General features: G+C 42.5%; 1 protein-coding gene across 21 annotated transcripts in view; it reads left to right on the top strand.

Annotated features, from left to right (window-relative positions):
• Window positions 1-22,200, top strand: part of PCDH15 (protocadherin related 15) — a 643,743-nt gene that overhangs the window by 435,076 nt on the left and 186,467 nt on the right. For all 21 annotated transcript variants that reach the window (XM_088168755.1, XM_088168758.1, XM_088168745.1 and 18 more), the window contains 5 exons: window positions 6,646-6,806; window positions 10,041-10,196; window positions 18,104-18,223; window positions 19,375-19,485; window positions 22,006-22,176. In XM_088168755.1, the coding sequence (XP_088024881.1) occupies window positions 6,646-6,806; window positions 10,041-10,196; window positions 18,104-18,223; window positions 19,375-19,485; window positions 22,006-22,176 (719 nt within the window). The remainder of the gene's footprint in view (window positions 1-6,645; window positions 6,807-10,040; window positions 10,197-18,103; window positions 18,224-19,374; window positions 19,486-22,005; window positions 22,177-22,200) is intronic.

The following is a 22,200-nucleotide window of genomic DNA, read 5'->3' as shown; positions in this document are numbered from 1 at the left end:
CCATGGCAATGTTTAGACAGGGTCTGATAATTTTAATAATTCAGGGTTAGAGCAGAGTAGTGCAGGCTCCTGCTGCTCCTCTACGAGTGGTTTGCAAACAGACCCCAGGATGGCTCCAAATTAAGGTGAAAACATTAAAGTAATTTAATTCACACCTTCAGCTTCCACTGCTGATCACGGTGGTCCCAAAAAACTGCTCGATCTGATTCATTATTTAGGAGTCCTTGTGTGTTTAAAGTGTAAATCAGACTTTTCTAAACAGAGAGCAAATAAACCTCATTGTTGATTGGCTTGAGAAGTGGCTCAAGGAACTGGAAAGCAAACAGGATTTACGAAACCAGTTTTAAGTATTTATTTGAGACCTGACATAGCCCCAAACTGTGGCCAGGACCTCCAAAAGGGGTTAGTTGGATATGTGGGGTGTGAGGGAAATGTGATGAATCTTCATCTCTGTGGGTTTTGTGCGGAAACATTAATTTGGATAAAAGTTTCCATCAGAATTTTCCTGGCCAATGCTACGCCTCGTTCACAATTCCTGCCTCCTCATGAGTCCCCCCCATTCCTCAATCCCCGAGATGATTTTAAGGTTAATTCTGAAAGATGGGTTCCTATTTTGAGACACAAACCCATCAAAGCTTGGCATCTCCTCAGTGTCATAATACTGTCTTTCCAAAGATGTCATTTTCCTAGAATCAGAATGAAAATTAGATATTTTTCCATTTTCTGTTGAATGGGAATGGAAATACAGTGCCCTTAGGAAAATGTGGATAGAACAGAGCAACCAGGGGCTCCAATTCATGGGGATCTTGTGCATAAAGGACCATCAAAGAAGAGGCACCTTTGTCTCACATCTATCTTTCAAAATCCTGGGCTTATCTGTAAGAAAAGAGCCAAGAAAGCCTCATTACTCCAACTTTCTCTTTCTTCCTACACCAAGTTTTGGGGATTTGAGGTTCTCCCATTTGGCAGGAGGACCCTACAAGCCCTTCCCTGGTCACCTTGTTGCAGAGTTCAGCAGCCATGGGCTGATTTTTGGGTCACATTTGGCATTTGAGGTGGTTGGAGGTGACACCAACACCTGTGTCAGCTTGGGCTGCTCCCTGTTTTTGAGGTGTGTAGGCACCCGGAGCCTGGCCTTGTCTTCCCAGCAATCACTAACACACCAAAGGAGGCAGATCTCTGATGAAAAGAAGTTTGTGTTGCTACACATTTGTCAAACCTGGCAGAGAATACTCCCAGGGACTTAAAAGCAGCGCTATTGGGAAATTATCCATCCGGGATCTTGGGAGGGAATGAAAGGACTGCAAACACCAACGATACACATGGCCTGCAGTTGCCTCCAAAATAAATCACTGCAGTGGGCACTGAGTTCATTCTAGTTTTCAGCAGCAGTATTTTTGGGAGCTGTGGTTTTTGACCTCTGGGTGTGAATTTCTGTCCCATTTAAGGAATGGTTGTTGTACATTTTGCAGGTGCTGGGGGTTGCAGTTTCTGGTTTAAATCTGCCCCATTTGGACTTAGTAGGAAAGGTTGAACCAATGGTTTTGGTGCCTTCAACCCATGAATCTGAGGAAAAGTTTAGGAAAAAAAATCCCAAAGTTAGCAAAGGTGAACATACATTTCAAGGAAAGTGCTTGGGCTTTTGAATTGAGCAGATGAGTTGGATGAACAAAAATAAACTGGATAAAATTGGGTTTGCTTTGGTTTAGGACCTATTTAGCAAACAAAGAATAAATACAACATTTATTAACACAGTCTCAACAAAATAAAACAGAACTGAAATAGAACTGAAATAGAGATTGGGTTTGTGATAATAAATGAGAAGACTTGGATATCCCTGGGAGCGTGGCTCCTTTTAAGTGCAAATCATTCTGGTTGCAGGTACCAAATTCCATAATCAATGTACATAATCAGAGGATTTGTGTTCCCAGGAGCTCAGCCCTGCCTGGGAATATGCACAAACTTTGTTAATATACATATTTTTTCCCCAAAGTACCAAAATAAACTAGTTTTTGTCAGGGGAAGGTATAAAGAACTTACTCTCGGAAGTGGGAAAACTCTCATGGTGAAAAGTGGTTGTAGAAGTTTTCGAAGACTCAAATGTAGAAAATGATCCCCTGGAGAGGGAACCTCACTTCTCCCATCTCCTGCAGATTCATTTTGCTTTTCCACTTGGAATGCAGAGTATTGCTGGACATCTAAAGGCTTTGCAGGCCACAGCCCAATCCCATAAGTACACTCCTGTGTTGCAAAAATAGATCTAAATGCAGAGAAAAGCCTTTTTTGACGTTTAGAAACTTTTCAACAACATTGGTGCCTTCCAACCCCAACCACTTCATGATTCAATAAGGTTTATTCCCAGAGCAGTCATAATTCCCTCACACTTTAGAAAAGGGCTCTGCCAAAACATTCAACTAAAATAATCCCAGGATGTGTCAAAATCATTCAGGAAGTGACTCCTCACTGAGCACTGCCAGACTCCTGTCTTTAGCAGAGCATAACCAGCATATCCCACATTTCATAGCTTTTTGCACCTGAGTCTGATGCCTTTCCCACAGAATGTTCACCTGAGATTGGGCTGTAAAATCAAAACCATCCCTTTTATTTCAGCCTGATGAGGATTTTCATCTCCTGGATTCCTCTCAAGGAAATAGTCTGATGTAAAACAATTGTTAAAATACTTATAGCACTTTATAGTTTTTCATTTTGTTGTCCTGTTTTGCAGCCATTTTTGAATAATTGCAACAGGCTCAGGAAAAATGATATTCCCTCTGACAATAAAACATCTTTCCTCTCTTGTCCAACCTGTTGAGTTCTGGCTGGTTTTGTTGCTTTTTAAGCTAACAGCTTCCTTGACTTTAATTCCTTGAAGCTTATCACATTCTAATCCCTTGGAAATCAGTATGGTCATCCCACAAGGTACCTCAGTCATCAGTCAGGCTTCAAGGCAGATGGAAAAGCAACCAGATTGTTTGGTCTCCATGAAAGATGGAAAGCTGTTCTTAAAATCTGCTTCTGGTAATGGGCAATCAAAATTTCCCATCAGTCTTTTTTTTTTTTTTTTTTTTTTTTTTAATTAGCCATGAAAAATATCCCTAACGATTGTCCTGGGTGTTGTTTCCAGTGGCTTGTGCACAAAGGACAGAAGGGCAAGCCCTGGGCTGGCCCTGCTGAGGGACCTCGAGGGCTGTGTCCAGTTCTGAGCCCTCCTGGCCAGAGAGCCCTGGAGGGGCTGGAGCGTGTCCAGGGAAGGGAACGGAGCTGGGGAAGGGGCTGGAGCCCCAGGAGAGGCTGAGGGAGCTGGGAAAGGGGCTCAGCCTGGAGAAAAGGAGGCTCAGGGGGAACCTTCTGGCTCTGCACAACTCCCTGACAGGAGGGGACAGCCAGGGGGGTCGGGCTCTGCTGCCAGGGAACAGGGACAGGACAAGGGGAAACGGCCTCAAGCTGTGCCAGGGGAGGCTCAGGTTGGAGAGCAGGAGGAATTTCTCCATGGAAAGGGTGCTCAGGCCTTGGCAGGGGCTGCCCAGGGAGGTTTGGAGTGCCCATCCCTGGAGGTGTCCAAGGAAGGGCTGGAGGTGGCACTCAGTGCTCTGGGCTGGGGACAAGGTGGGCATCGGGCACAGCTTGGGCTCCATGGGCTGGGAGGGCTTTTCCAGCCTCAGTGATCCTGGGATTCTGTGATAGATTTTTTTTGCAAAAAAACCCCTGCAAAGTAGATTTTTTGTAAACTCGTATCAGTGAGTTACAAATATCACTGGACTGGTTTGCTTTAGTGCTGACATTAATTTATGGAAAAACTGGTGATGCAGACACATCAGATTTATCATTAGGAGGTTCCCTCCCTGGCATTTTAGGCAGGACGTAAGGAAAGTCTTACAGATATCTAAGGGGGAAAGGGAAAGGCCTCGGAAATATCAGAGACTTCATAAACTAGAAAAATAAAACTTTAAGGATGGCTATTAAAAGGCTGATTTGCAAACTGCTGTCTCTCAGAGAGAGTACGGGTGCCTCATGAATATCTGAGGAAAATCCAGCCCATTTTTAAGAGGAAGAGAATCCCTGGATCAAACCAAATCTAACAAAAGTGCTTTGTGAAACCAAGCAGAGAGTGGAGCAGAGCAGTGTCCAATGAGATGTAGAATCAAAGCACTGAGATCAGTGAGATGATGATGGTTAGCTACATGAAATCATCATAGATTATAAGTTGCTTAGATATTTTTATAAATGGATTTGGATTACCAACCCTTCTTTGCATCATCATTGAGGCATGCTAACGAGGGCAGTGCACGAACTGGTGGATTTTATAGATTTGACAGGACTTGTTGAGAAGATATTAACATTTGGCAGTGTCACAGGGTTGGAAATGAGCTGGGTTTTCCTGGTGAAATCCTCTTTATATTAAAACCAGTGCTTGTCTCCCAAAAGATGCGAGGCCAAGCTGCTGGAGCAGAATAGAACTGTACAGATATTATTGAACAGGAAATTGTGCCAAGAGCCATAAAACACCTGGGTAAAAACAATGTTTCTCATGCAGCTAAAAAGTTGTTTCTTGTTGAACTTGAAACCAGTCTTTGGTGCAGTTTGGCAGTTCTACCCCCAAATATTTGGCAGTTTTCTTCCTGTCATCTCTATTGTGTCAGAAAAAAATCAGTTTCAAAATAGATGATTGAAAAGACCTTACTGTGGTGTTTTCCCCCATGGGACTGCAAACCAGTTTTCTGGGGTGAGCATCAGTGATCATTTTACTGTTTTAGCAAAAAAGCATCAGCCCCTCTTGGGGCCACTCCTCTTGGATGAATATTCTTATACAGTCGCTCTTATAAAGTGAAGGTGTAATGAAACTTCATGCTACACTTTAGAATAAATTATTTAATAACAGGAGGTTACATGATAAATACTTTAACCTAATTTAAATGTTTTGCAGCTACTGATATTCACAGATTTTCTTCGTAACTGCTGGTGAACTTCCAAAAGATAATTCCTTTTAATATTTTGTTGCGAAGCAAACTGGGGAGTGTTAATTTTGCAGAAGAATAAAATTTCAGAGGAGGGGTTATAAATGTTGTGCATGCAAATCCGAGGCACCGGAGGGCAACACTCAGGGTAGTTTGTAATGCTTGACATTTGGGAAGTGCGTTGGGAGTGTTTTCCACAGGAAATAGTGTACACTGTGGGGGCATTGAGCTGACTGCTAAAAGGGAGGCTTGACTAGCAGGATGGGACGAGGCGGTTGTTGTAACTCAATGGTTTTTCCCTAAACCCCCCTTTAAGGTTTGTCTTACGGTGTGGTCCCTTCCCTTCCCCTTTTCCCTCTGAGCTCTCCTGGTTGGCCAGAAGCCAACCCCTCACCCCTGGCCGAGGTTGGAATACTTGCGCGTTTCCTGTATTCGCTCTCTTACTCTCCTGGAGCGCCTCCAGAATAAACCTTGGAATATATCCCTAGAAGAAGAGCCTCTTTTGATCTTTTACTGCGTTCTTGCAGTAATCCAAGGCCCTTCCCCTGAAACTGAGCTAAACCTGGGAGCAGAAGGAGGTCCAGGATTTTCTGCAGGCAGTCACTCATGAGACCCCACCTGGAATTCCGTGCACTGTTCTGCATAGGAGGGACATGGAAGTCTTGGAGCAGGTCCAGAGGAGGCCATGAAGATGCTGAGGGGACTGAAGCACCTCCTCTATGGAGCCAGGCTGGGAGAACTGGGGCTACTCAGCCTGGAGAAGAGAAGGTTGTGTGGAGAGCTCACAGCTCCTTCCAGAGTCTGAAGGAATACTGGGAAACTGGAGAGGGACAAATCATCAGGAACTGGAGTGCCAGAACAATGGGGACTCTGTTTGGACTGACAGAAGGAAAATTTTGGTTACATATATGGAGGGAATTCTCTGCTGTGGGGGTGGTGGCACCCTGGCACAGGGTGCCCAGAGAATCTGGGACTGCCCCTGGATCCCTGGAATTGTCCAAGGCTAGGTGGAGGGGGCTTTGAGCAACCTGTGATAGTGGAAGGTGTTTCTGACCTTGACAGAGGGTGGAATTTTGGTACTTTAGGATTTCTTCCAACCTAAACCATTCTGGGATCCTGTGATTCCATGAAAAAACCCATGTTGAGAGCTGGCTGCTCCTCTCAGTACCACCTTTGTGGCTGTGTCTTCACATCCTTGTTCTGCAATTCAGTTTGTGTTGCAGAGCAGCTCCAGGTACAAACCCTTTTTTTTTCCTGAAGAGCTTTATGTAACTGTGCTTTTTTTCTCCCCATCATCACCTTGATGTGTTGCTCTCGCTGTAGAAAATTTATTCCAAGTTTGGTTGTTATTTCCGTGCTTTCATTTGTTCGAGGTGAGATTGGGAGTAGATTGCTCAATGAAGAAAAAGCTCATCTTGTTAAGTAGATAGCTGGATGTGACGGGTCTCATTGTCAATTTAAATCATTGTGCATTGCAAGTACTTCTTCTGGCATTGTCTGATACAGCTGCAGTGTCAGAGGCAGTTTTTCATTACAGATAATAAGGTTCAGACTCTTTAAACATCACTCAAAACATAAAACACCACAAAGCCGAGGTAGAAAACAGCATTTTCAGTGTCGCAGGTCTTGCAAAAATACGTGAGTGTGGATTTCCTATAAATTCCTCCCTGGCTGTTCAATGTCATTGCAGGCACTATCCTGGTTGACAACATGCTGATCAAAGGGACAGCAGGAGGGCCTGACCCCACCATCGAGCTCTCCCTGAAGGACAACGTGGATTACTGGGTGATCCTGGACCCCATCAAGCAGACCTTGTACCTGAACAGCACTGGCCGTGTGCTGGACAGAGATGTAAGTTTGGGGTTGGTTTTCTCCACAAACATTAATTTCTAATTAACCATACACACAAGTGCAGCTAGAATATTATTCCTGCATCTGTCTTGTCCTCAGATGGATGTGAACAGAGTTAATCTGATCCTTTTTTTAGGATTTATTGGGAGTATACAGGAACTTGACCGTATCTGCAAATATTATTGTGGACAAACATAACAACAAAGACCAAAAAAACCTGATGTTAGGGTTTTATATCCAACAAAGCTTGACTCATTTGTTGAATTAAACTTTGATTCTGGTTTGCTGACTAGAAGACGTGCTGCTCACCCTGTGCCCTGTGACATTTATTAGCAGCCTGCTTTCCCTGTGTACACTAAATTATGAGCTGTGAGAGGTGAAGGAGTCGTGACTGCCACAATTCACTTGCAAAGCTTGACATGTTCCATTGAGAACGTGCTGGTTCAGATTCTTTTTTTAAGGCAGCCTAAATATATTTGCTGTGCTCGTTCCTGATGGTGTTAAGGAGCTATTGTCAGGATAAGTTTGATTTTTACAAAAAGAAAGATGAAAAGCACAAAATAAATAGGAGTGTTCTCATCTAGGCTAATTTCATTGAGGAGAAAACACTCCAAAAATGGAGACATCTCCTCACAGTGTTGCAACCTTGTGACAGAACCTGAAAGTAAAATTGACTTCCAAGTGCTTTAATCAATATGGCAAAGATGCTGTAAAATTCAGGACTTCTCCTTGGAGTGCAGGGAAGTTTATTTTGTATTAGCTTGATTGATTAATTTGTCTTCTCCATGTGTTTTGAGATAAATTCATAAGTACCAAAAACAACATGCAAATTTCTCCTCATTTCCATTTGCTGGTGAAAGACACTAATTGAATACAGCTGTTTTTAATTTTGTTTTAATTCACAAACTGTTTTCCCATGCAAAGCACAAAGCGTGGCAGAGTGGTCATGGTGGCAGAAGACTTTCTGGGAAAGAGTTGGCACTTCCTCAAGTGCCAACCAGCAGCTGCAGAAGCAGCTTTGGCCTCTCAGTTTTAATTTTATACCAGAGCAAAAAATGAGAGAAAGGCTGGAGAACCACTCTAAGAAATGTGGGGTCCATTCTTACCACCCCACACCCATCCATAAGGAGTAAGGAACCAAAATCCCCGTTGGATCAGTGCTAATTCTTCTTTTCAAGGCCATTTATTGACACTTTTTTGTCACCTTAATGTGAATCAAAGTCGATGCTTTACCCAAAGAGCCTCATCAGATTATTTGAGTTTCAATATTAGTCACAGTCTAAACCAATTCCCATTATTGTGAGTTCCCAGACACTTTACAGGGATGTTCTTTGCCAGAAGTAGACTCAACTCCCCAGGAAACAAGTGAAGTGTGTACATTTCTTAATTAAATACAAGTAATACTGTGTTTACATTGGTGTTTAAGGTATTGATTCCTCATTTTTTTCAATGAACTGGAACACTTCTTACCTCTAATACTGTGTCCAGTCATCTGTGGCTTAAATTTGGTGGGCTATGAAAAGAAAAATCTGGGCTTTAAGGTGGTTTAGATTTCGGATGTGATGCCCCCTGTGCCTCTCTTGAATGGCCTCAGGAAATTGCTGTCACTCGTAACCACAAGAAAAGGAGAGCAACCCTCAAAACCCCCAGAGACTGAGTAAAATTATGAAGTGTGTGTCATGGGTGTTATTAATATGGCACTTTTGGGGATATGGGTTAGTGCTGGGTTAACAGCTGGCCTCTGTGGTCTTGGAAGTCTTTTCTAAGCTTATGGATTCTCCTAAAGGATATTTCCAGCCTTCAGAACCAGGGCTGTGCTACCCCAACACCACAGAACCATTCAGTGTGGGAGGGTCTCTTTTTAGTAACAAAAACCTCAGCATATTTTTCTCATCTTTCTACTTAAATCAGCCTAAAATTTTGCAGCACCAATGAAACTGGGAGTTTTATTAAGTTGAACTTTTGGGTTCAGGTTTTTATTAAAGAGAAAAAATTAAAGTCTCTGATTCACAAATGGTCGCGTTCCATCTATTTGGATACTCTTCCCATTTTTCTCTCTGCTGATTCAGTCTGCCTGATTCTATCCTATTTTTTTTTATTTCTTGCCTTCCTTGACAGCAAATCTTCCTAGATTCCACTGATTGCTACTAAGAATGATGGTGTGTTTTCTAAATAAAATCAGATAAAAAGAAAATTCCACACTTTTCTCCTAAAACTTTAACTACTTAGGAAGTGATAAATCAGAACTGAAGGTGCAGGGTGCTGCTGGAAAGTGCTGGGATGATTTGTCCCTGGTTTCATAATCAATTTGTGGCATTGTGCCATTGTTTATTTACATATTTTTGTACATTTTCAGAATATCAAATATTTATCAAGTATCTGCCATTTCAAATAATTATATTTTTCTTGGGCTTGGCTAATTAATCCAGATATACTTAGTAGTCACTGCAGCTTATTAAAGGCAGCCTAAAAAATCTTGGATCTTACTCAAATGAGTAGTAAAAGCCACCCCAGCCTAAATTTCTTTTCATTGTCTAATCATCAGTTTGGGAATTTTAGAGCATTGCTGTGTTCACTGCAGTGAGAAAAACAGGATTGTCCACACTGAAAGTTGTTTCTGAATTATTTTCAAATAAGTGGTAGCAAATGTGATTTATTTCAGACTTGACCTTTCAATTCAAGACAAGAAAGAAACAAGAATGACATTGGGGTGTGTCCAGAGGAGAGCACAGAGATGCTCGGAGGACTGGAGCCCCTCTGCTCTGGAGCCAGACTGGGAGAGCTGGAGGGTTCACCTCTAAAAGAGAAGGCTCCAGGGAGACCTCAGAGCCCCTTCCAGAGCCTAAAGGAGCTCGAGTAGAGCTGGAGAGGGACTTGGGACAAGGGATGGAGGCATAGGACACAGGGAATGGTTTCCCACTGCCAGAGGGCAGGGATAGATTGGGAAAGAATTGTTCCCTGTGAGGATGGGCAGCTCCTGGCACAGGGTCCCCAGAGCACCTGTGCCTGTCCCTGGATCCCTGGAACTTCCAAGACTGGGTTAGATGGGACTTGGAGCAGCCTGGGATAGTGGGAAGTGTCCCTGCCCATGGCAGGGAATGGAATGAGATGATCTTGAAGGTTTCTTCCCACCCAAGCCTTTCTGGTATCCAATGAATTCTAATAACAATAAACCAAAGGCTCAAACAGGTGACATTTTTCGGGTCCCTTTATCATACCCTTTTCCCCTTGCAGCCGCCCTTGTCCATCCAGTCCATCGTGGTGCAGGTGCAGTGTGTGAACAAGAAGGTTGGCACCATCATCAACCACGAGGTGCGGATCGTGGTGCGAGACCGCAACGACAACTCGCCGCAGTTCCAGCAGCAGCGCTACTACGTGGCCGTCAATGAGGTCAGGGCTGCCTGATTTTCCTCCTTCCCCTGTGGGTGGGGTCACTGCTAAATTGCAGCTTTCAGTGCCTCTCCTTTGAAAACCAAAAAATACGGTTGTTTTCAAACCCCTAATATTTGTGCCGCTGTGGAAAAACCCATCTCTTTGGTAGGCTTCGGTTTTTAGTGTTTAATCCTGCTTTTCCTTAAGAAATAGAAAGACCAGCATATTTTTCACCTGGAGATTGCAGAATACACACAAATTTAAAGCAGAGTTCATGAATGAAGCGTTTTCTGTTAAATTAAAATACTTTTAACAACAAACCTGAAAGTAAAACAAACATATGTATGAAGAAAAGGAAGTTAAAAACACTTTAAAAAGGTTTATTAACAATATTGAGGCTTGGCAAAGTGCAGATGTGGTTTATTGCTATTGCTCTGTATTAGATGATGCCTGTGAAATGAATTATTTTATTCTCTGTTATTTATTATGTTATGTTTTTTTGAATAGAGAGCTGTGGATTGGACCACTGTGTCATTTGAAGGAAAAAAAAAATTTTCTTCTTTATCTGGTATAACTTCATTTCACTTTCCAGCAAAGTTTTTCATTGTGTTATGGACTGTATAATCTGCCAATAAGCAGTACAAAAAGTCTTGAGTTTTCAGATTAGCATCTCAGGGCTTTAGTAATGAGTAGAAACAGGGCCTTACATGAAGTAATGGAAATTATGTGGGCTGAAATTATATGGAAAATGGAAAGATGGGTCAGTTTTGTACAGGTGAATACTGAAAGAAGTAGATTTATATTTAAAAAATAAATTATATTAAATAAGCAGCCTGGTAGGGTTTGGTTTGTGGGGTGGGGGGTCTGTGAAAGAGCATGATGGCTTTGATTGTAAAAGATTTCATTTGAATAAATTTCCTATTTTGTTGTGTTTGGGGGATTCAGTTTTTCAGTGTGTCCTTGCGTTGTCTCTGGTCTCCATGACCACACAAGTGAAGGACAACTCATTGCCCTGGGAAAAGGGGAGACCTTGATGAGTCGAGGCCTAATTAACCCAAAAGTGTGGAGGAAGCCCCTCCATACATTATATTGGACCTGGAATTGAGAGAAGGATAAACAAGGTTTTTCAAACTACCTGGTTTTAAATTAAAAAGCATTTCCCTTCAGACACGTTTTTGGCACTCCAGCAGCCCGTGTGACTTCCCACCAGAATCTGGGAGCACCGTGAAAGTCCTCCATGGGCTTGTCCATGGTTTTTACATTGCTCTTCACATGGCCATGGAATTTCTGTTTCTACAGACCCAGTGCAGGAGCATTTCTGGTCCTGAGTAAAGGCAACACCAACATGACTCTGAAGTGCCTGTGTGAGTTGTGCTGCAGGGCCCAGATCACTTCCAAAACCTGCATCATTTTTGAAGTGAAACCAAAGACAGGGAGTATGGCTATTCTAAGAAAACAAGGATTTTCCAGAATTAGGGAGAAGTCCAAAAGGCAGAGTGCAAAATGCACCATTCCCAATTATTTGTGTTCAGAAATTGAACAATGTTCTGAGCATTTATTGGAATCATTGCTGGGCAAAATGCGCTGTTGCTCTTTCCACCAGCTGCACCCTGATTTAATTAATTTATTATTTTCATTTTATCTCTGTTCCATGGGTAACATCTGACTGGCACCACTGTGTCCTTGAGCAGCACCCAGTGAGTTCATGCTCTCATTAATTAATTAACAAAAAAATAATTCACAAAGCATCTCAGACTCTCTCAAAGGTTTTAATGAGGGATTAAATGTTTTAATGCTCATTTATTCCACTCATAATTGGCACTGCCTCTGGTGAATTTAGCAACAGGAATGCACTGGGAGGAAAGGTTTGTGGTTAATTCTTTGCTTGTAAACCAAAAAGTACAGAAATTTCTCTTACATATAGAACATAAAACAACTCAAAGAAGGAGTAGATTTTATTATATTTTGGAGAAATTGAATGGTTTTTTTGTCAAGTTGTCTTTCTATCTGAACTGTCCCCAACATATTAAGATGAGTTTGTCAGAGAAGCTGAGGGTAGTTGTAAATAGCACCATAAATCCTGGTTTCACACTTGTTTTCCATTTGCACAGAAAAAGACATGTTTTAAAATTATGCCTGGATTTTTCCCGAAGGCATAGATTGAGATGGATGTGGTAGACTAGTGTATGTTTAGTTTTATACCAAAAGGAGTTTTGATTTTTATACTTGATGGAATCACTCTGTCCCGAGTTAGACCAAAAGCTCCCCTAATCCAGGGCATTTGTTTTGCCGGTGCCCTGGCAGATGCTCAAGGAAAAAGCACAAGGATAAGGAAAAGTTCAGTGATGCTTCCCTAATGAGTTACCTGTAAAATTCTGTGTGGAGCAGCTCCATACCAGTTTTGTCTTTCCCAGTTGATTGTGGACATGGATATGGTGGTCCATCCATTGCTTCCTTACTCCAGGTGTTTTGTAGCCTTTTTTCCCAGCATGTTTTGTCTTTATTTGCCATGATTCCTGCTTCAAACATCTTCATCTGGACCCTCAGAACCCTGAAACAACTCAAGGCATAAAGAATGTCTGTGGAATATTCTGGGATTAGGGATTTTAAGTGTTTCCTTCCATCATTCTAACACTTGTACCTATAGAAGACCAATGGATAAAGGTGACCCCAAATGAAAATGTGCAGAGAAATTAATGTGAGTGGTTAGAAAACGTGGCTTTTGTAGCTGAGAATAAAAATCTTCATTACCTGTTTATTGAGGAATACTTTTTTGTCAAGATTTTAATTCTTCTGTTAAAAGTATGGACTTGTCACATGGAGCTGGACTTGTCCTTGTCAGTATTGATGGAGGCTGGAATGTTTGTTGGATGAGGTAGCTTAGCTGGGAATGGCAGTGCTGGGATCTACATTAAGTTACAAATAAAATTGATTTTTTTAAAGTCTTGGTTGAAAACAGATTTTTCTGTTTCCCCACCGTTTTGGAGTCAGTTTTCCTTCTTCCTTCCTGATACTTTTACAAGTCCAAGTATCTCAGCCAACTCCAACTGATCTCCAAAGCATTAGGAATCTCCACATGGAAGTAAAAACAAGTGAAGGTTGATGTCACCATTTTTATGATAATGAGAAATCCTCTGCAGAGTTATTCCCTTTTTTTTTTTTTTTTTTTTTTTTTGTGTGTGTGTGTGACATATTTTTATTTATATGAAAATATTCCATTGTTATTCAGTTAGGGGAAAATTCCTGACAGTGACATTAGCCTGGGGTTAAATTTGACCGTATTGGTGGCTTGAAGGGTTATTACCATATTAAACCAAACTTCTGCAGCTGAGTTAAAATTCAGAAGAATTATGCAGCGCAGTTAATATTCCACGGGCAAATCTATGGCATTGCCACAAGGGGTTTAAATTTATGGAGCCTAATACAGGGATTAGGAAGTAAAATCTTGTACTGCTGAGGCCCAGTGGTAGTGTCTGTGTTTCGTGTTAAACACAACTTATCTGGATCATTTTTATCTGAACTAAATACAGCTCTAATTGTGTATAGCTGGGGTTTTATAAAACTGACTTTCTTTGTTCTTAGTTTTTCACTTTTCTGAGTCCTACAGGGCAAGTCAGGAGCATTTAGTAGCAGGTTCTGTTTGGAAGTGGAGGTGGAGTCCCTAGAACACTGTTGAAGTCAGTATTTATTAAATGCATGTAACCTTAGAGCTGGTTGTAACCCAAAATTTTGGGGTTGGTTTGTTTATTTAGTTTGGAGCTTTGTTTTTCTCCTTTAATTTAGCAGAGATGGGAATCCTTAGCAAAGTAAGAACCTTTCTTGAACTTCAGTCATCCCAAACTTTGGGTTTGGGCTGTTGAGAATTAGAGCTTGTGCTGAATTTTCATTTCTTGTGGTGTAATTATTCCTGTCTTTTTCCTTGTGGTATCGAAATAATTAATCTGTGCAGGTAGATATCATCAAAAGAGCGTTAGCTCAGAATGATTAGCTGTAAATCTGGCTTGGCTTTGCTCTGCTCTTTGGGGCCACTCTGAAAACCTATTCATTTTTAACTTTATAAATAGTCAATAATAGGGAAATTTATTTTCCAAATGTTTTATGGAAGAGCTCCTGTCTGCATCTTGACTTCTAATAGCCATTAATCACACTGAAGGAAGTTTTTAAGCAGTACAGCTGTAGACTATGGAAGATTTATTGTGTGCATCTCCTCTTATTTGTTTAATTGCATTCTTTTTGGAATCTTCCTTGTTTCATGTCATCATGATACTTTTCCACTGGATTGAGTTCCCACAGCGATGATTATCCCCAGGCTGTTGGTGACGCTCCTGGAATTGTTTCTTTGCAATCCCTAATGTTTTGTTTTGGATAAGGTAAATCACTCAGCATGGTTAAGCCCTTTGATGCACAACTTCAGGCCCTTTCTCTTGGACATACCAAAGGTTCCTATGGAGAAACGAAATTCCACTTTTTCAGTGAAGGAATTTTTCCCAGTATCCAACCTGAGCCTCCCCTGGCACATCTTGAGGCCGTTTCCCCTTGTCCTGTCCCTGTTCCCTGGCAGCAGAGCCCGACCCCCCCTGGCTGTCCCCTCCTGTCAGGGAGTTGTGCAGAGCCAGAAGGTTCCCCCTGAGCCTCCTTTTCTCCAGGCTAAAGTTGCAATTTATTAAGTAAACTGCGTTCCTCCTTGTTGTTCCAACAAAGAAGTGACAGCAGTCTCTCAGAAATCCCTCACAAATTGTGGGAAGATGTATTATGGCTGGCTAATGGCACATACTATAGTAAAAATCAGCACAATGCTGAGATCTCTGTGTAAGAAGTTTGTGAGGCTTGGAGTGCTGAGGGGCTCTCCCACATGACTGGAAGTGGATTTGCAGTACCAAGTTAAGAGGTCACCTGAATTTTTCTAAAGGCTGCAGGAATCTCTAATGTGAGGTCTTGAGCAGGCTGGAAATCACAGAATAATGGAATATCCTGAGCTGGGAGGGACCTGGGAGGATCATCCAGCCCTGCACAGATACCCCAACAATCCTACCTTGTGCATCCCTGAGAGCATTGTCCAAATGCTGCTGGAGTTCTGTCAGGAAGGAATGGAGAGGATTTTTTTTCCAGTGTTCTTTTCTAGTATCATTTGTGTTGCACGAAAGAAAACTTTGATAAAATGGAAACATGCATATCCTGAAGGTCTGCACATCTGCAATCAGTTATTGTGGGTGTAATACATCAAATGCAAGACTTTAGCTTTTGATTTTAACTGTTAGAGCATGGAATTGGAGTTCTGGTGTTTACTGATGTGTCATTTTTGCGACTGTCTCCTTTGTTATCACTTAATAATGTGCTTTATACTACTGGAGCCTTTTTCTATTGGCCACTATTTATCTGCACATGTCAGAACGGACTGGTGGGAGCTGTGCCAGCAGCTCCAGGGTGTCTGTCATCTCCCAGGCTGCTTGGATGTAACATCATTTTTACAATAGTTAATAGTATTAAATATAGGTAAATTTTTTTTTTTTTTTTTTTTTTTTTTTTTTGTATAGAACACCTTTTGCAGTACAGTGGTCACTGCTGAGATCCCCAACAGTCGAAAGATGTGGATCTGTTGGAATGAGTCCAGAGGAGGCCATGGAGGGGCTGGAGTCCCTCTGCTCTGGAGCCAGGCTCGGAGAGCAGGGGGTGTTCACCTGGAGAAAAGAAGGATCCAGGGAGAGCTCAGAGCCCCTTCCAGAGCCTAAAGGAGCCGCAGGAGAGCTGGAGAGGGACTGGGGACAAGGGATGGAGGGACAGGACACAGGGAATGACTTCACACTCAGACGGCAGAGATAGATGGAATTTTGGGAAGGAATTTTTCCCTGGGAGGGTGGGCAGGTCCTGGCACAGGGTGCCCAGAGAAGCTGTGGCTGCCCCTGGATCCACGGCCAGGTTGGTTGGGGCTTGGAGCAGCCTGGGATAGTGGAAGATGTCCCTGCCCATGGCAGGGATGGGGATTAGATGATCTTTAATGTCTCTTCCAACCCAAACCAGTATGGTATTCTACATGTCTGATGTCTCCAGAGCTGCTCCTCTCAGATCATCTGGGAGCACCAGGACTTGGTCCTGTTTGGACAGCAAAAACCTGGGATATTTCCATCACGTGCCACCCCATGACCAGCCAGCATAGTGCCTGGCTCTTTCCACTAATGGGACCATTGTTTAAACTGGGATTAACTGGTTCAATTCTCTTGAGTTATGTCAGTGGGTGTCAGTGCCCTGGCACGGCCTGAGGGGTCTCTGTGAGGAGAGGTGAGAGCTGCCCTGGGCTGAGGCATCCACAGGTTCCAGCACTGGGCACATCCCAACCCTCAGCCAGCCCCAGGAAAAGTGGGTTAAGAGAGGGGAAAAACGCAGCAAGGAGTGAGGAAAAAATGGTGAGGAGGAGCTGGGAGTTAAGGGTTAGGGTTTGGGGGCTGGGATAGGGGACAGTACTGCTTTTTGTCCACCTGTCCCCATCCCAGTGTATTTTTTGCTGGATGTTAAATCAATGTTCCCCATTCCTTCTGTCCTGCCTGGTAGTGTGGGACAGAGGCCACCCAGGGATTGGGTACCTGGTCTCCCTCTTTTCCCTCAAAAACATTGGATTTTCTTCTCCTAAGCTTCTGAGGAGGCAGCAATGGGGTGCCTGAGTGGATGTCAAGGAGCAGCCCATCCCCATTGGTGGAAAAACCCCCTGCAAACACCTTGGAACTTTTCCCAGCTGGTTTTCAGGTTACTTAGGTCTTCTGTCCCCTTCTCTCCTGAACATCCCAACCCATGAGGGCACAGTCAACTTCCTACACCCACATGTGACACATCTGCTGCTTGTTCCAGGAGTAAATAAGACAAGTTAGAAGCAAAACATGAACATTAAGAGTTATGGTGTTATGGTGCATATTGGTGGTATTATAAATTAAACCCCACTTGTTTTCCCATAAAAAGGCCTCACATTGGTGGTTTTATTTCAAAGATTCAGTATTCTCAGCCCTGAAAATGTTTCCCAGGGAACTCTGCCAACCATTACACCCTTAATTAGCAGCTTTATAAATAAAACAGGAACTATGGGTGCAGGAGGAAACGGGGAGTTAAGTCTTTGCTTTATTGTGAGCACTACAAAACAGAATGTGAAGTACCATCCACATCTGCACCAAATGCTGAAATGACTCTGTCTTTGCCCCCTGCTATTTTTCCAACATTTCAAACCTTTTTAGGTCCTCTGGATTTAAATAAATGCATCAACTTTGTGTAAGTTCTGGAGGAAATAAAAGGGGCCAGCGGGACTCCGGGAATTTAGGGGCCACAAATCTGGGGGTGATGAGAGCACCAGGGAGCAAGGGTGTTTGTTCATTTCTTCTTCACTTTCAGGTTGATTACTTGCAAAGTTTCCTGAATATTTAAATTCAGAAACGATGACTCCCAAGAAATCTTCTGTCTTTGCTCTCAATGGGCCTTGATTTGGTGCTATTTATCTGTGCAAGGATAATTATAAATTGATTCATTTTCAAAACATAATTTAATGGGTATTCAATTGCTGCCAACACAATATTGGAGCAACAGCATCACTCTTGTGTTTGCTCAAAGCCATGAAGCTCTATGGGTGTTTGTGTTTGCATGTAACAATATTAATCTGGCTCTGTTCACATTGCTATGAAGATGCTGTCAAATAAGTTGTGTTTACATTTGCAGCTCGTCCTTGTTTTCCTTCCTGAGTCTGAAAAATGAGCTTTTATTGGGATTAATCTATATTTATTTCATGGGTTCTTTCAGGTTTAAAGAGTGTTTTTCTCATCTTTGTCATTTTTTTGAAAAAATGCAGTTCTGTCTTGATACATAAGAGACCAGAGTTAGGGGGAAAAATAAGGTTGAAACTAACTTTAAAACTTAAATGTTTTAATGGGGATTTCTTGCTGTTCTTGCAGTTAACTCCAGTTGGAACAACCATCTTCACAGGATTTTCTGGAAACAATGGTGCTATTGACATTGATGATGGTCCCAATGGCCAGATAGAATATGTCATCCAGTACAATCCTAATGACAAGGTACAGCCATTCAGGCTTTTTTCCTCCATGTATATATATATATATATATATATATATATATATAAAATAGGATAAGCTTTAAGATCTCTTCCAACCCAAACCATTCTGGGATTCCATGATTTCTGTTTTGCCTCAGTATAAATCTCCTAACTGATTTTTCCCATCTTGGTGGGAGTGATGAATATTTTACCCCAAGAGATGAGTGCCAAACTCAGACTATCTCCAGTTATTCATCAGTCTGGGACGCACTTCCCAATCCTGTTTTCCTGCCCACCACAGATACCTGCAGCATGGGGAATTAACACTCATTCTCATTTATTTGCTGGAAAACAAACTGCAATTTTAGCAGTTATTTATTTTCCTTTTCTTAGGGGAAAAGGGCCTCGTAATGTGATGTAAAGAAACAATGTTCCTATGTGTCTCTGCTGTGTTTGGAATCTTGTATTTCTGTTGCCTGTTCAAAATACTTAAGTATTAACTATCTTTGACACTGGGAGTTTGAAGCATGGAAAGATGGGGTTTTTTAATTAGATTAATTTGACAATGAAATTGCAATTCAATCTCAGGCCAGAAATTTGTGCCCTCCTGCCAGTTGTTGCCCCAGCTTTGTCACCTGAGTCTGTGGAAGCAAATACACAGAACAAATTGAATTTCACCCAATTTAACATCTGCATTTACCCTGAAATGTGAATTTCTTCGGATAGAAACATATGCGTGAACTGGCACCTAAATGTTGATGTTCTCTGCTTATTTAGCACTTCATTGCCCTCATGAAAGGCAGAATAAAGAGCAGATAAGTACAATGATGTGGATTTCTTATCTCTACCGATTGAGCATTTGTTCTTAATGCACCACTGCAAATTCAGGATGGCGAAGGAGAAAAAGCAGACTAGTCAGACTTTTGTGGTTGGAAGTAGCAATGGATAGGTAAAGAACCCAGGAGAATTGTGTTATGTACAACTTCATTATTGTGGGGTTCTTCAGGAGGAAATTAGGTGGGGAGAAAACACAGAAAGCTTTATAATATCTGATCTGAAGAGCAGATGCAGCCTTGGAATACCAGCCAAGGGATCATCCTGTTGTGGCCCATATACAATGCAGCTTAACTTTGAGACATGTTCAATTTTATTGTGTTGTTTTCTCATTTGCAGACTTCCAACAGGACCTTTGATATTCCTCTCACTTTGTCCGGAGCAGTAGTTCTGAGGGAAAGACTAAATTATGAAGAAAAGACTCGTTATTTTGTCATTGTTCAAGCAAATGTGAGTATAAATCTCTTGAAGGCCATTTCCCCTGATTTAGGTGCTGGTTTAGTTTCCTTCCCAAGGAAAGGCAGCGCCTTGCTGAAATACCAGCTCTGATAAATCCTCCTCTGCTGAAGATCTAATTTAAGATTTATCCAGGCTGTTGAAAGCTCAGGCATATTATTACTGCTTTAAAAAGCTTGTTCAGTGTGGTACAAGCCAACCTTTTTGGCACAAGGAGCAAGTTGCAAATGTGCAGTGCAGCCCATGCAGAAAAGTGCAGCCTCATTGCACTAAATGTCCCATTTTCCAACAAATATGGCAAGGCTGATTTTCACTCAGATGAGTTTAATGGACACAATTTCATTGTATTCTGCAGATTGGAAATGCATTTTGTTATAAAGAGATGATTTTTCCTTCAAGTCATGCTGCAAGTGTATGGAGAGGATTTTCCAGAGAGGCTGGCAGTGGATAACTCGCATGGAGGAGAAAGATGATGTATAAACTGTATCTCAGATATCTGTCATCAGAGTGGGTTTTTTGATGCCCTTGAGGGCTGTGAAAGCATTTTTTTCCCCCTTTTTGTCCTTCTGATAACAACTGAAATGAAAACTTCTCTGTTCACGGCTGTTGTGATACATCTTCGTTCTTGGGAAATTATATTTGCTCTGAAGCAATAGGAGATCCTGAATCCCCACCTTCACTCTCCTGTCATCTCTCTGACACAGAAGTGCAGATACATTTTGCAGTCTCTTTTCTTACATATTTTGTGGCATGCTCAGCATTCTGCAAGCAGAAGCAGAGTCCAGAAGAGGCACCAGAATGATCAGAGGGCTGGAGCAGCTGAAAGGAAAGGCTGGGAGAGATGGGATTGTTCAACCTGGAGAGATGAAGCTTCAGAGTGACCAAATTGTGGCCTTCCAGCACCTGAAGGAGCCAGCAAGAAGGATGGATAGAGATTTCTCCAAGGGATGGAGTGCCAGGACATTCCCCCGAATAGCATCAAACTGACAGAAAGCAGGATTAGATGGGCTATTAGAAGGAATTGTTCCCTGTGAGGGTGGGGAGGCCCTGGCACAGGGTGCCCAGAAAAGCTGCAGCTATGCCTGGATCCCTGGAAGTGTCCAAGGGACAGGGCTGAGGGCCCCTCTCAGCTGGGGCTCCTCTCCAGCCTGAACAGCCCCAGCTCCCTCAGCCTTTCCTGGGCACCGAGATGCTCCAGGCCCTTCCTCAGCGCCGCAGCCTCCGCTGGCCCCGCTCCAGGAGCTCCCTGGCCCTGCTGTGCTGGGGATCCAGAGCTGGACACAGCACTCCAGAGGTGCCTGCAGGGCTGGCCACAGGGGCAGGATCCCTCCCTGGCCTGCTGCCCCCAGGATCCTATTGCTGGGAAAAGCCATAAACCACAGCCCATCCCTGCAAGTGTCCACAGCCAGGCTGGATGGGGCTTGGAGTCATCTGGATAGTGGAAAGTGTCCCTGTTCATTGCAGGCATGGCACTGATTAGCCTTTAAGGTCCCACCCAACCCAGACAATCTGGGATTCTATAACCCCACAGGCTGCATTGAATTCTCTCAGGTGTGTTCTTTGCAATCACATTCCTCTGATTACACGATCAGTGCTGTGTTGTCCTTGCATCCTGAAGATACTGCTGGAAATTAATTACTCTCTATCTGCTTTGATCCAGAATTACTCAGAGACACTTACTGGAGGAATGGAGAAGTGGTTTAGTTGATGATGAAAGCTGCTTCTTGTAACTGGAATTGTTTTTCATCATTGACCATGAAGAAAGCTGAATGCAGAAAATCCGATATTTACTCGAAATGTGAAGCTGGTACAAGAACTGACTGGATTTCAAAATAGAAAAATAAATATGTATCCAATTTAGAGCAATGGCCTCTTCATCTTCCATAGATGATGTTATTAAACAGCATAAATTAAAAAATAAATTTAAAAATTGTTTGTTTTTTTTTCTTTCAGTGTTACATCTACCTTATATCCTGTTAGGATAGATAGGTAAGATGTAATTCATGGCACATATTCCTCCCCAAGATTTTAGCTCTGCAAGGGAAAGATCATTCAGGAGTTCCTCTGTGAAAATGAGAATATTTTTGAGTATTGTAAACAAAATATAAGCTAGTCATGATGTTTCTTCACTAATGGAAGAAGACTTGTGTACTTTAGGTATAACCACAACAATTTTGGATTATAAGTAAGGCACAGGCCCTTTTCATCTTCTACAAACGGGCTGCATTATTATAGGTTTAGTCCTATGGTGGTCCCAAGCTGTATTACTTCTGAGGGCTAAATGTCTTGCAGTATTTCTTCACTTTTTCTCCTGATTTTTCTAGTGTGCCTTTCAGGCTGCAGCTCTGAGGCAGAAGTTCCGGTAATTACTCCTAGAACATGGATAATTCTGATGATTATATGTTTTATCCTTAGTCTTGCTTAAAACCTTTTGGGTGGCTCTTTTTAGGAGATTTTTTTCAGGAGATTCTCAGTTCAGGAAGTTTCACCAGATGGACCTGGTTTGCTCCACAGGACCGAGCCCAAAACCTGAATGAGCGGAGGACGAGCACGACCACCCTGACCGTGGATGTGCTCGATGGGGACGATTTGGGGCCAATGTTCCTGCCCTGTGTGCTGGTGAACAACACCCGAGACTGCAGACCCCTCACCTACCAAGCCAGCCTGCCCGAGCTGACGGATCCTGTAAGTCCTCTGCGATTTTTCCAG

Source organism: Sturnus vulgaris, chromosome 8 (genome assembly GCF_052056855.1).
Source record: "Sturnus vulgaris isolate bStuVul1 chromosome 8, bStuVul1.hap1, whole genome shotgun sequence".
NCBI classification, from domain to species: domain Eukaryota; kingdom Metazoa; phylum Chordata; class Aves; order Passeriformes; family Sturnidae; genus Sturnus; species Sturnus vulgaris.
Note: the sequence above shows the minus strand (reverse complement) of the source record. Positions and strands in the feature narration are given on the sequence as shown.